At 46.3% G+C, this 14,830-nt stretch overlaps 1 protein-coding gene across 6 annotated transcripts in view; it reads left to right on the top strand.

The window, feature by feature from the left end:
• gtdc1 (glycosyltransferase-like domain containing 1) overlaps positions 1-14,830 on the top strand; it is a 55,086-nt gene that overhangs the window by 13,577 nt on the left and 26,679 nt on the right. For 2 of the 6 annotated variants that reach the window (XM_034693743.1, XM_034693745.1), the window contains exons 5-10: positions 2,057-2,146; positions 2,251-2,478; positions 5,689-5,798; positions 7,551-7,695; positions 12,133-12,203; positions 12,295-12,386. In XM_034693743.1, coding sequence (XP_034549634.1) covers positions 2,057-2,146; positions 2,251-2,478; positions 5,689-5,798; positions 7,551-7,695; positions 12,133-12,203; positions 12,295-12,386 — 736 coding nt within the window. Of the gene's footprint in view, positions 1-2,056; positions 2,147-2,250; positions 2,479-5,688; positions 5,799-7,550; positions 7,696-11,812; positions 11,997-12,132; positions 12,204-12,294; positions 12,387-12,567; positions 12,753-12,780; positions 13,679-14,830 lie in introns of those variants that run through there. The other 4 variants (XM_034693744.1, XM_034693746.1, XM_034693747.1 and 1 more) reach the window with 4 other exon arrangements.

The raw sequence follows: 14,830 nt of genomic DNA, 5'->3' as shown, positions 1-14,830 counted from the left end.
AGCAGGTGTCACAGCCTTTTCTTCTTCTCTGGTCTCTGAACAGCTGTGGGGGTTCTGCTGGTGGTCAGGTGTCCTGGTCCTGAGGAGGGACTCATTAGTCCTGAAAGATGGAGGAGTCTGCAGAGTTCACTTAGTCAGACCTGAACCTGGTCCGGTTCTCTTCAGGACCAAGATCCAGACTGTTTCATAAATCCCCTGAGTGTGTTACAGAGTGTGTGTAGTAGCGTGTGTGTAGTAAAGTGTGTATAGAAGTGTGTGTTACAGAGTGTGTATAGCAGAGTGTGTGTTACAGAGCGTGTGTAGCACAGTATTTGTAGCAGAGTATGTGCTACAGAGTGTGTGTAGCAGAGTGTGTGTTACAGAGTGTGTGTTACAGAGTGTGTGTTGCAGAGTGTTTGTTACAGAGTGTGTGTTGCAGAGTGTGTGTAGCAGAGTGTGTTACAGAGTGTGTGTTACAGTTTGTGTTACACAGCGTGTGTAGCACAGTGTGTTTTGCTGAGTGTGTTACAGAGTTTGTGTAGCAGAGTGTTTGTAGCAGAGTGTGTGTAGAGGGCAGATCCTGGACTCTTATTGGTTTTGTCGTCTAATAATGACCGTAATGTGGATGTTAATGTGCAGTAACGACCTGCTGATGCTGACCCCGCCCCCTCACACCACAGCTTCCTGTTCTTAAAGTGACAGGGGCTCCAAGCTGTTGACCCCTGAGGTCTGGCCCCAGGGCTCCCAGCCAGTCAGAATCCTCAGACCGACTCCAAAGGACACGTGGCCTGATCTGGAACCAGCTCGTCACTCCGTCTGATAGTCACTGCTCTTTGACTCGATTACTTCTCCTTTTTAAGACTCATACACTGCTCCAAACAGTCCCCATGCACCCCCCCCCTCTCCTGATCCATCGCTCCAAAAAGTCCCAATGCATGCTTCCTCTCCTGATCCACCGCTCCAAACATTCCCCACGAATACTTCCTCTCCTGATCCGCCGCTCCAAACATTCCCCATGAATCCTTTCTCTCCTGATTCACTGCTACAGTGTGTGGATGATGTAGCTGTTTGTTGTGCCTGTGAGACCCTCCCCTCTGTGTGAGTACAGTTTATGATAATGATGTGAAGCTATTCCCCCTCTGTGCTGTATTAAATCTTTTTCTTGGTTCAGGTCCTGAGGCGTCTCTGTGATCTGATAACAGCTGATATAATGGGCTCCTGTGTATGTATGTATGTGTGTGTGTGTGTGTGTGTGTGTGTGTGTGTGTGTGTGTGCGTGTGCCTGTGTGTGCATGTGTGTGCGTGCGTGTGTGTGTGTGTGTGTGTGTGTGTGTGTGTTTGTGTGTGTGTGTGTGTGCGCCTCAGGTGATGGCAGATTAACATAATGAGCCGTTTATCCCCCTCAGATGAACCTCTGCACACATTAGCACTGTGAGTTTAGATATTTCCCTCTGAAGGTGAGGCGTGTTAATGCCGCCTGACAGACTCAGAGCAGGGACAAAACCCCACAGAGAGAAGAAACATCATCAGACACAAGCACCTGTTACAGACAAGACAATACCTTCCTGAGCTCAGCACCTTTAAAAATAAAAGCTTCTACAGAGTAAGAGATCAGTTCTTTCTGATCTGTAGATCAGACCACTGACTTTACAATAATGACCTCTTCACTCACTGATGCTGAGGACGTAGCCTAGCCACCTGGCTAACAGCTACAACACACCCACCTGTCAGAGGCCCCACCCCTAACCCTCCCTTTTACCCTTTTCCTGCTGTAAACAGATGAGTTGTGTATAAATTCAGCCGTGCAGTTGTCATGAAGAGAGAAATGAGCTATAGAGAACCAAACTGTTTTTGTACCAGGCTGTAAACATGTTTATTTCTGCTGTAACATTTTAACATTGGGCTCTATGGGGACTGACTCACTGCAGGAGACACACTCTAGTGGACACTGGAGGAACTGCAGGAGACACACTCTAGTAGACTCTTGGGGATCTGCAGGTTTTATGGATGATGTTTGTCCCCTGATGTGACCTGGCCTGATGATGCGTTCACTGACCCTCCTGCTGTTGATTTTCAGGCTGCTGCCCGAACATAAACTCCTCTGCAGGCCTGCAGAGCTGTCTCACGTTAATGACATCATCACAGCGCAGGAGCAGCAGACTCCACGGTAACCTAACACAGAGAGTCAGACATGTTCAGGTGGTTCACCTGTCCTCTGTCCTGAGACACCCCACAGCACACTGAAGTCCATCTGCTCTTTAACTCTATCAGCTGTTACCAGGAGGATCCACATCAGTCCACATCAGACCAGAGACCACATCCTGAGGAGGACCGTGACCAGGATGATCCACATCAGTCCACATCAGACCAGAGACCACATCCTGAGGAGGACCGTGACCAGGATGATCCACATCAGTCCACATCAGACCAGAGACCACATCCTAAGGAGGACTCTGAAGACCAGATGAGACCTCTGCACATTGTCTGGCCTCACAGGTGGTGAGTGAACTTTATTCATCCCTGAGTCTAGACTCTGAAGGACCCTGGTCTGAAGTGGATTGTGAAGATTTGGATCTTTCAAGTCAGACGTACCCAAACATTAGATATAACTTAGTGCAGAGATGAACCTGATCAACACCCAGTTCAGGTGTTCAGGTTTTCAGGTGTTCAGGTGTTCAGGTGTGCAGGCATCCAGGTGTTCAGGTGGTCAGGTGTTCAGATGTTCGGATGTTCAGGTGTTCAAGTGTGCAGGCGTTCAGATGTTCAGATGTTCAGGGGTTCAGATGTTCAGGTGTGCAGGCGTTCTGGTGTTCAGATGTTCAGGTGTTCAGGTGTTCAGATGTTCAGGTGTTCAGATGTTCAGATGTTCAGATGTTCAGATGTTCAGGTGTTCAGATGTTCAGATGCTCAGGCGTTCAGTTGTTCAGGTGTGCAGGCGTTCAGGCGTTCTGGTGTTCAGGCGTTCAGGTGTTCAGGCGTTCAGGCGTTCAGGCGTTCAGGCCTTCAGGCGTTCAGATGTTCAGGTGTTTACATGTAGAGTTGTGTGTCATCTGCGTGGTGATGTGTCAAAGAGGAAGTAGTCTGATGATCAGAAGAGGCTCCATAACAGAGCCCTGCAGGACACCAGAGACAAGAAATGGACGTGTTGAGTGACCTGAGTATAAGCAGTCTGATGATGAGGGTGCTGTATGGAAACAGGAATCAGCTGACTCCATTGTGACTTCACAGATTTACAGAAAAAGGCTTTTATTCTGAAGGTTTGGGGTTAAAGTGAAGGTTTTAGTGTCACTGCCACTTCCTGTCACCTCCATCAGTTTAATAAATCTGATCTGATGTTTGCTTCAGTATTATTTTTATTTTTATAGTTTGTGATGTACAGGAGGATTATAGTCCCCACAGGCCTGTGAGTGTGTGTGTGTGTGTGTGTGTGTGTGTGTGTGTGTGTGTGTGTGTGTGTGTGTGTGTGTGTGTGTGTGTGTGTGTGTGTGTGTGTGTGTGTGTGTGTGTGTGTGTGTGTGTGTTTTTCACCTTCTCTTGTATCAGTAACAACAGCAGCCGGCGTGTAATCTGCTCTGAACTGAGCAAAAACACAGATGGATTATGGGAGCGAGGATGAGGATTTCTGTTAATCTCTGATGAAGCTGCGTCTGTTTGTTTAATCTGTGTGTGGCCCCGATCCTCAGATTACAGCTCCGTCTTATTGCTGCTGTGTGTGAGGGGGGGGGTGAACATCTGTTTCAGGTGAAGACGCTGCAGCACCGGTGGAGGAGGGGGAGGAGGGCAGATCAGTCTGATTGTAGAGGCTTGTATTGTGAAGGCTGCAGGCTTTTATTGTGATAGTCAGGTGTGAGCTGCGTTTGTGAATAATCGTGAAGAATATCTGAATCCTAAAAAGAACGTGTGATCATAATGAGTTCTCCACTGAGCAAGCTCAGAACTCCACACCTGCTGCTTTAATCAAAACATGGGAACACACCTGACATACACACACACACATGACACACACACACACACACACACACACACACACACACACACACACACACACACACACACACACACACACACACAGGTGACTCAGCCTCTGTTTCAAACCAGGCCGACCTTCACAGAAACATCACAGAGAGACGACACAATCGATCTCAGGTGTCAGTCTGAGTCAAGCTCCTCCCTCCGCTGAGGTGAGTCTCTTCACTGTGTCTGATGACACACAGGTGAGCATGTTTGCAGGTGAGCATGTTACCAGGTGAGCAGGTGTGGAGGTGAGCAGATGAGGAGGTGAGCAGATGAGGAGGTGAGTAGGTGAGCAGGTGAGCAGGTGAGCAGGTTAGCAGCAGCCTGTTACACCAGCTGTGCGTAAGTTGAAAAGTAGCCTAGTTTGAAAGTAATTTCTCATTTAAGATGAGTTTACACTCTACATTTTGGGTGTTGCACCAGCTGCTACCTTTCCAACGTCAGCCTAAGTTACAACTTAATTCTTACACTTAGCTCCTAGTAGGTGTAAAGCATAGACTGTAAATAAAAATGGACAGCGTTGCTCCTCCTTTTCCCGTTATACGTTTCTGAAGCCAAAAAAACCTGCTCCAGGGCGCAGCTATTGTGCAGCCAGAGTCTGCGAAGCCACAGAATTTCTGTGTCGGCACAGTAACGAGCTCCACCCTACAGAGTAGCGTCACAAGATCCTATGGAGTTTCCCTCTACGGCAGCTGTCAATCAAAGCAAACCCAGAAGTAAAACCGTGTTTTTTAACCTCTAATAACTAACGAAAAAGAAACTTTTCAGAAAAAAGAGGCCTTGAACACAAAACAGTCAAATACTAAACTACATATCACCACAGCATACGGATGTGAGAAGCATTCAGCATGTATTTATTTATTTATTTTTTAAAGTTTGACTGCAGCCCCATTCAAATGAATGGGGGAGACAGAGTTTTTGACCTATACTGCAGCCAGCCACCAGGGGGCAGACGCTCTGCTGGAAGCTTCCCTTCCAGCCGAGTGAGATGCACCCCTGGTGTAAAGTCCTCCGTAGAGTACCGGTTGACATGGTGCTTTGTTTTGAAAGGTGGGAGGATTTGGAGGATGAGGAGCTACAGAGGGTTCTCCCAGCTATATTACATTGGCGACGTGTTATCTGCAAGAGATTACATCCTTTGGAAAAATATGATGACCAAGATTTGCTTTCCCGAGTATTAAAGTTATAGTTGATGATTTCACCACTTGATTTCACTGTTATTATAGACACTGTTGCTTAAAGATTTAGTTATAGTTATCACCTTACTGTGACACTTTATCAAGACTTCTGCGACAGCAGCAGCAGTTAGCGGAAGTTTGTTTAAGCTGTTGGTCAGCTCAGAGACGATTAGGCGCGAAAGATAACAACCTAACAACCTCGATCAGATCAGATCTGTTATCCTCACCAACATCAGACAATAACAACAACAAAGTGACTCTACCTGTGTGATGTTACAGCATGACATCACCATGTCTTATTATAAGAAATAATCCAAAGTGAAGATGAAGAGCTCCTCCTCAGTTCCTCAGATTCAAACAGCAGCAGCTGGTTCACAAGTTCTCCACCTGCTGCTCCTACACCTCCAGAGACCTCCTCTTCTCTCCTATCCTCCTAACCTCTCCTCTTCTCCTCTTCTCCTCCTCTCATCCTCTCCTCCTCTACTCCTCTCCTCCTCTCCTCTCTGTGTGTTGACAGGGAGCATGATAAAAACCCTGAGCTGTTCTTCTCCACTATGATCAAACTGAAGGAGAGAAAACTCAACTTCCACCTGTCGGTGCTCGGAGAGACCTTCACTGATGTACCAGGTACACACACACACTCTCTCATACACATGCACACACACACTGTGATGAAGAGGAGGAGTCTCTGCTCTTCATCCTCTCACAGTGTTTGTGATGAAGAGGAGTCTCTGCTCTTCATCCTCAGTGTTTGTGATGAACATGAGGAGTCCTGCTCTTCATCACATTAGTCTGATGAAGTTAAACTCGGTGACTTTGCCGTGACCTCTGCAGACTTCCTGTTTCAGTAATAATCAGTGTGATGCAAAGGTCAAAGGTCAGCGCTGCATTCAGGAGCAGGACACTTTTTAATGATCAGCACAGAGTATCATCAGCTGATGATGCTATAATGACTGTGTGTGTGTGTGTGTGTGTGTGTGTGTGTGTGTGTGTGTGTGTGTGTGTGTGTGTGTGTGTGTGTGTGTGTGTGTGTGTGTTCACTCTGAGATATTAAAATCTAAAGTTTTACGGCGGCACAAACAGCTGACCGTAAATCCAGCGTCATATTCTCTGATTAGCTTCATGAGCGCTGGAAGGCAATCACATTAGGACAAATTTAATCGACTTTGATTTTGTTAATAGGGTCAGAGTATCGATCACTGCAGACCTCACCTGTTTGTCTTTCTGCTCATAAACGTCCACATCCATAAACATCAAGCATCTCTGCACCTCTCACACACACACACACACACACAAAATTTTAGCTCTAATCTAATAAGAATCTGTCTTTACGTTTAATTTGTCTCTTTAATCTGTCGCTGCTTTTCTTTATGACAGAAAACGTCTAAAGTCCAGTTTCTGTAGTTTCTACTTAATGAAAACACACACACACATACATACACACACATACACACACACACACACTCACACACACACACACACACACACACACATGCTGTCACACACACATACACACACACACACACACACACACAGACACACAATAATAACTGTTCATATACAAATGTTAGAATAAAAATGTTCACAGTTGGATGTTCTCTTTAGTGTTTTCTCTCTGTTCCTGTCAGTAGTTCTGACCTTCAGAATAAAAGCTGTCACTATTTATGATCTTCAGAATAAAACAAACACAATGTTTATAAAGATGGGCGGTCCGCCTGCATACCTTTCATGGTGCTCAGAGACCTCTACTCTGATAATCCGGTGCACGCAGCGCTGCAGGAGCCTCATTGGTCCATAGAGCTTTCAATCAGGGCGTTGATGTCGGAATAGAATTCTGTCTGTGACATTAACGGCAAAGTTCTAGAATTCTGCCTTTGATCTCAGAATTCCAAGAAAAAGTAAAAATTCTGAAGAAAAGCTGGATCTAAAAAAGACATTTGATTATCCCCTCCCCTCTTTCCTGTTTCATCCCTAATTCAAAGTAAACAGAAACATGAACACTGAGACATAAATCAGCATGATAAGAATCAACTATAATGACAGAAACCATGTTTGATGAACATTTATTTGACCTGTGTTTGAGTTTACACTTTGGCCCATGTCCCATCTGTTAATATGGAGGGGGCGGGGCTTATGAGCTCTTGTTTTGATGAAGTAGGTTATGAATATCTGTTCATTAACAGACTGATCCGTCTGTGAGCCAGAGCCTGATTCTCTCTCTACAGGTGTCACCGAGTGAAACAGGTCATGTTGACCTCCATAGTGAGCATCAGTCGTGAACTCTTCCTCTCCCTCCTCTTCCTCCTCCTCCTCTTCCTCCTCCTCCTCCTCCTCCTCCTCTTCCTCCTCCTCCCTTCTTCTCCGTGTATTATTCTGCAGAGATATTCTGTGAGGCCAGGCGTCAGCTGGAGGCTCGCATCCTGAACTGGGGTTACCTGTCAGGTAAAGAGGACTACCTGAGGGTTCTGTGTGAGGCCGACGTGGTTGTCTCGACCGCCAAACACGAGTTCTTCGGAGTCGCCATGTGAGTTCATCTCTACATCCTGATGTTCCTAAGCTCACACTTACATAGAGAGATCCACCTGAGAGCTATTAACAACATCAGAGCTTGTATACCATTTACACCTGAAAAGGAGGTGGAGGGGACATTTATACATAAGTACATACTATGTAAATATATATATGTATACTATATATATATATATATATATATATATATATATATATATATATATATATATATGTTTTACTATATATATACAATATATATATATATATATATATGGCAAGCCATTCAGGAAATTCATATATTGAATGAAGTCTGAATATATTGAATGAGACTCGGAATATATGGAATGAAAGTCTGAATATATGAATCAGAGTGTTCGGGTGTGGGCTGTGAAAACCTGCAGTAGAAGCTGTTCAGGTCGTCAGCTAGTCTTTTGTTACCTTCAGGGTGGGGGGAAGGTCTCCTGTAGCTTGTAACTTCACGCAGGCCTCTCCAAACTTCTGAGGGGTCGTTGGCAGAGAAGTTCTGTTTTAACTTCTCAGTGTAGCTCCTCTTAGCTACCTTGATTTCCCTCGTGAGTTTGTTTCTGGCCTGCTTGAACAGGTCCCGGTCCCCACTCCTGTAGGCCTCTTCTTTGGCTCCACACACATGTCCTCACAGAAGTTGATGTACGAAGTCACAGTGTCAGTGAGTTCATTGAGGTTTTCTGATGCAGCTTCAAAAACAGTCCAATCAGTGCAATCAAAGCAGGCTTGTAACTCCTGCTTTGACTCCTTCGTCCACTTCTTCACAGTCCTAACTATAGGCTTAGCCGTTTTTAACTTCTGCCTGTAGGTCGGGATGAGATGAATCAGACAGTGATCAGATAGTCCTAAAGCTGCACAGGGGACAGAGCGATATGAGTCCTTTATTACAGTGTAGCAGTGGTCCAGAGTGTTAGACTCCCTGGTGGGACACTTAATATGCTGTCTTTATGTAGGTAGTTCATGGGTTAAATTTGCCCTGTTAAAATCCCTGAGAATGATGAGCAGAGAGTCAGGATGTTTTTTCTCTGCGTCTGTAATCTGGCCAGCCAGGTGCTGTAACGCCTCGGTTACGCAGGCCTGAGGTGGGATGTAGACACCGACCAGAATAAAGGAGGAGAACTCCCGCGGCGAATAGAAGGGTTTGCAGTTTATGAAAAGAGTCTCCAGATTTGGACTGCATGACTTCTTTAACACTGTGGTATCTGTACACCAACCTTTGTTTATGTAGAAACAGATTCCGCCTCCTCTCACCTTCCCAGAGAGTTCCTTTACGCGGTCCGCTCTGTGGAACTGAAAGTCCGGTAAGTGCAGTGAGCTGTCTGGGATGTTTTCACTGAGCCAGGTTTCAGTGAAACACAGGGCGGCGGATCTGCAAAAGTCCGTGTTTCTTGAGTTGAGGAGCAGCAGTTCATCCATCTTGTTTGCCAGGGAGCGGACATTCGCCAGGTAAATGGACGGGAGCGCACTGCGTAACCCCCGCTGTCTCAGTCTGACGAGCGCGCCTGATCGCTTGCCTCAGCGCCGGCGTCTCCGGCAAAGACCATAGAGAGCTGCGGCTCCACCAGCAAGAATCTCTGTGTAACTTCCAGGTTCAATGAAGACCGGTGTAAAAAGTTCGGCAGAGGACTGTCCAATGTTAATAAGTTCTTCTCTGGTAAAAGAAACCAGAGAAGCGGAGCATAAAGATACAAAAAAAGAGAAAAACGCAACAAGTACGAGAGAGTGCAGTACCAGGGCGACCGTCCCTGGTGCCATCTTGGATTGCAGACTTCATTCCATATATATCGAGTTTCATTCAATATATTCAGACTTCATTCCATATATTATTGAATCAGTGAGAAACAAACTCTGGATAACTCAAACCCTGATGAGACCAGAGACCAGAGATCTGAGCTCAGAGACTTCACCATCAGGTGTTTCATCACATCAAGGTGTGCCTCACAGACCTGCAGGTGTGTGTATGTGTGTGTATGTGTCACCTGACCTCTGCAGCTCTCTCTGATCTCAGCCTCAGTCAGGTGGATCTAACCTGCAGGCTCAACATCAGCAGCCAATCAGACGCTGCGCTCTCTGAAGCTCAGCCAATCAAAGGGCTGTGTGAGCCTGCAGCTCTGACGTCTGATCTCTGATTCATGTCTGAGCTCTGACTTTACTCATCTACCCGTCCTCACAGCAGAGTCTGAGCCCACACACGGGCTCAATGGGAGGGGAGAAACAAACCTCTGATTGTTTGATTGATTGATTGATTAATTCATTCATTGACTGATTGACTGATTGATTGACTGACTGCAGGTCTGGAGGAACAGACCAAAAATTACCGCTCATGAAGAGCCGGGTTGAAACAGAGAGGAGACTTCAGTGTAACTCACCTCAGTGATGGGCCAGAGTAGCTCACAGGTCCCTGCAGGTCTTGTGGAGCGTCCCTCTTCATTAAGAGTAAACATGTCAGCGATTCAGCTGAAGAGAAACCATGAGGTTAAAGAGGATCAGTATTGACCTCTGAGATGACTCCATGCTGGCCCACATTGACGTGAGCTCTGCAGTATTCCTCCTGAACACTCGTGGGCAGTGTGGTCTCTCTGATTGACAGTTTCTGCTCCAACTAGGTTTTCCTTCGTTTGCGACGGACAGCTAATTTGCAGCGTTGCATGTTAGCTTTGCAGCACTGGGACATCAAAGGTTGGTGTTTAGATGTAAATGATCTTTTATGGGATGAATGTAAAATTGCAGTGCAATACATTGGAGTGAGGTTAGCATGTTAGCTTTGTAATGTTTATAAAACATTATAGCATGCTATTAGCATTGATTGGCAGCAGTAGTTACCTAACATTACCTCTGTAGCTTCTTCAACAGGTGTTCATCCAGGATGCACTAGCTTCTTCAGTTAGCAGCGTTAGCATTATTGTCCACAAATAAGCTAACAGCAGGCATCTGCACAGTGACACGTGTGTGTTAGTGTGTGTGTGTGTGTGTGTGTGTGCGTGCGTGCGCGCATGTGTGTGGTATGTGTGTGTGTGTGTGTATATGAGTGCAGGCTGTGATAATGAAGTCGTGAGCTAATTATGGCGCAGAGAACAGGAAGTGAAGTCCCTGAGGAGAAAGTGATGTTTATGTTTGTCTTTGATCAAAACCCAGGAGGGACCTCCCCCCACACACATGTACACACAAACGCACTCACACACTGCACTGTGTTCACACACACACACACACACACACACACACACACACACACACACACACACACATTCTAAAGTTTTCATGTAGGCGGGTCAGTACGAACTCAGGGTTCTGTTAAGAGAGACCGGAGTCTGAAACATGGAGACAGATCAATATGGTACTCCATCCATCCATCCATCCATCCATCCATCCACCCACCCATCCATCCATCCATCCATCCATCCATCCATCCATCCATCCATCCATCCATCCATCCATCCATCCATCAATCAATAGATCAATAAATCCATCTTTATTGAGAGCACCTTAGAGTCTGCATGTAGCTGTAATGTGCTAACCTTTCTGTCGTGTTAAATAAACTTCAATCCTTAGGTTAGCATTAAACAAAGTTATTATTATTGAAGCAGTGTAGCTCTTTGGATCATAAGCTAGCTAACATTAGCATTTAAGACATAGAGCCCACCTCCTTTAACTTACTTTAGCTAGCTAGTGGGTGTCTCATTATGCTAATGACATGCTTCTATGCTAACATTTAGTATTTGAGCTTGTTATGATAACAGACTTTAACTGATGTTTGACTGATAACTTTTTTAGCATGGAGTGGTTGTTAGCTTATTGCTCAGATGGCTCCTCACTGTCATATGATGTCATCTGTCCTCACTTCCTGTTTGGTGACTGTCACAGTAAAGCGTCTGATGTGTCTTCAGAGCAGGCAGCTGAGGTTTACAAAATAAAAGCCTGAGTTTTCCAGAAAAAGAGCGCAGCAGTGAACAGTGTTCAGCCTGTAGCTGTGTGTTGGTGTCATCGTCATCATCACTGGAGCTAATCTGATTAATGATGAAGATCGTCAGACGCCTGCAGTCACCATGAAGTCATCCTCGGAAACATCCCATAATAACCTCAGTCTGTTCGCATTCCTCACATCACAGGACCTCAGAGAGCAATGAATCAATTACCGATCAACCTCTGATCAATAATCAGCTCAGCAGGGGTCACTCCAGGTCATCCTCACACACAGAGACATCCTGACCTCACGCAGCGCCACCTTCAGGTCCAGATATGAAACGCATGATGATGTGATCAGAGCAGCGTTCAGGTTCAGCTCAGGTTCAGGTGTGTTCACGCGGAGCGTTTTTACCTGGACGTGAAGTTAATCCTGATGTCTCTCCATGAGAATCTATCTGCTCCTCCACCTGATGCTAAGCCAACTGAGCCCTTGTGTGTCATGTTTCCCTCTCTGGTGTTGCAGGCTGGAGGCCGTTCACTGTGGATGTTACCCTCTGTGTCCGAAGGCGCTGGTGTACCCTGAAATATTTCCAGGTAATAAAAACATCATGTGATCGACTCCAGGTGAGGTCATGTGACCTCTTTCTGTGTGGAGTATAAACTTCCTCTCTGCTCTGTCACACAGCCGAGTACCTGTACTCCACACCTGAGCAGCTCTGCAAGCGTCTGCAGGGACTCTGCAAGAGGCCTGACGTCGCCCGCAGACACGTCATCAAGGTACCCGTCTTAAACCTAAAGAGTTCCTGAGCAGCTCAGGTGTATGATCAAACTCTGTCTGATGTGGTGGTGCGTTCAGGTGCATGATTAAACTCTGACGTGTTGCATTCAGGTGTATGATTAAACTCTGATGCCGCGCTGCATTCAAATGTATGACTAAACTCTATCATTCTGCGTTCAGGTGCTTGATTAAACTCTGATGTCATGCTGCGTTCAGGTGTCTAATAAAACTCTGACATCATGCTGCGTTCAGGTGCATGATTAAATTCTGACATCGTGCTGCGTTCAGGTGTCTGATTAAACTCTGATGCTGGGCTGCGTACAGGTGCATGATTAACTCTGATGTTGTGGTGCGTTCAGGTACATGATTAAACTCTGATGCTGCTTTGTTTAGGTGGACACCTCCTACTTCTCCTGGGCGGCTCTGAAGGATAGCTTTAAGGCTCTGCTGGCAGCCCCGAGTCCCTGAACGCACCGCAGCGCTCTGACTTCAGTCCATTAGCTTGGGCCGGTTGCTGCCAGGCCGTCGTCATGCCTGACTTGACGCCATGTCCCGCAGTAAGCGACGGTCTCAGGCACCTCGGAGCCCCAAATCAAAGCCGGCAGGCGGGCTGGAGACGCAGAGTCTGGACCTGTAAATGTCCCCGTGCTCTCGGGCTGGAGCAGAACTTTCTTTATGTGTGTGGTTTTGGCGGAGGAGGGGGGTGTAAAAGCTTTCATGTTTCCACAGGCGGTGCCACCTCATATATCCGCCTGGATCCATTTTTATCCTTTGTGCCGTTGACTTTCTGTCGCTCACCGCAGCGCCTGAGCGGCAGCCAGCCTGCGGTCTCAGTCTGCTGCTCCACCTGAGCTGCCAGGTTCAAAACCAGAAACCAGACTGAAGTGGATCTGCAGACCTCGTACCCACTGAGGCCACATGAGCTCTGAGTGTAACACAGTCCTCAACGTTTCATTTCATTCAGACCTGAGAGGAAAAACTGTTTTTTATGAGACTCTCTGATTTAGTCTGACTATGATCCTCATAGAGACTCAGAGACTCAGAGTCTCAGAGACTCAGAGGGTCAGAGTCTCAGAGACTCAGAGGGTCAGAGTCTCAGAGTCTCAGAGGATCAGAGACTCAGAGACTCAGTTTCTCTCTAAACTGTCTGATACAGGAACGTTTATCTGCTCAGAGGAATAAGAACGATGATCCCTGAAGACGATGACATTCGTTGATCCGAGCACGTGGACTTTATAAAAATTGAAAACAAACTGTTCTGTTGTCACTATTAAACGGATTAAACTGCTGACTCATTAGTGCTCATATTAAAGTCACATAAGGTTACATGAGGTCAGGGGTTTCAGAGTGTGGTCCATCACACACTATGCACAGAGTGACAGCAAAATGTGAAACACATTACCTGGCTACAGTATTAGCACTAAAGCTATCCCCCTCTAGCTAACCTCATGAATTAAATGAATAATAACTGACCTGTAACCTCAGCTGACAGAGCACTATGCTAATGTACACACAAGCAAAAACATCCAGTGTTGAAAAGTGAAGCTAAAAACTGAAGTCCTACAACCTGCCGTACCCCCAACGTCCACTAGAGTGTGTCTCCTGTAGTTCCTCCAGTGTCCACTAGAGTGTGTGTCCTGCAGTGAGTCAGTCCCCATAGAGCCCCATGTTAAAATGTTACAACAGAAATAAAAATGTTTACAGCCTGGTACAAAAACAGTTTGGGTCTCTATAGCTAATTTCTCTCTTCATGACAACTGTACAGCTGAATTTATATACAACTCACCTGTTTACAGCAGTTGAAGGATTAAAGGAAGGGATAGGGGGCGAAGCCTCTGACAGGCGGGTGTGTTGTAGCTGTTAGCAAGGTGGCTAGGCTAACAATGTCAAACTATAACAATAGCAATGCTAAGCTAACAGCAGCAGTGCATGTTTTTGTTTCAGTGTGTTAGCTTCATGTTTACAGACTCAAGGTGATGAAGAAGTCATGTGACTGAGTTTCCACCAATCAGGTCACAGGTCAGTCAGATCACACTCATAACCACACACACACATCGTCACCTGTGTGTGTGTGTGTGTGTGTGTGTGAGAGAGAGTGAGAGTGTGTGTGTGTGTGTGCGTGTGCATGTGCGTGTGCGTGCGTGTCTGGAGGTGGTGGAGCTCCAATCTTTGCTCTGCAGAAAAACCAGCTTCACTCCTGAAGCGTGAAATGACTGTTTCTGTTCTTTGTTGATAATCCAGCAGAGGACAGAGCCTGAAACTAGACACCCTCTCCTCTCCTCTCCTCTCCTCTCCTCTCCTCTCCTCTCCTCTTACTTCCTCTCCCCTCCCCTCTCCTTTTCTCCTTGTCTCCTCATCTCCCCTCACCTCCTCTCCTCCCTCCTCGTCTCCTCGTCTCCTCGTCTCCTCCCCCCTCTACTTGTCTCCTCCTCTCCCCTCACCT

Source organism: Notolabrus celidotus, chromosome 10 (assembly GCF_009762535.1).
Source record: "Notolabrus celidotus isolate fNotCel1 chromosome 10, fNotCel1.pri, whole genome shotgun sequence".
In the NCBI taxonomy this organism is placed as follows: Eukaryota; Metazoa; Chordata; class Actinopteri; order Labriformes; family Labridae; genus Notolabrus; species Notolabrus celidotus.
This window is presented reverse-complemented; position numbering and strand designations above follow the sequence as displayed.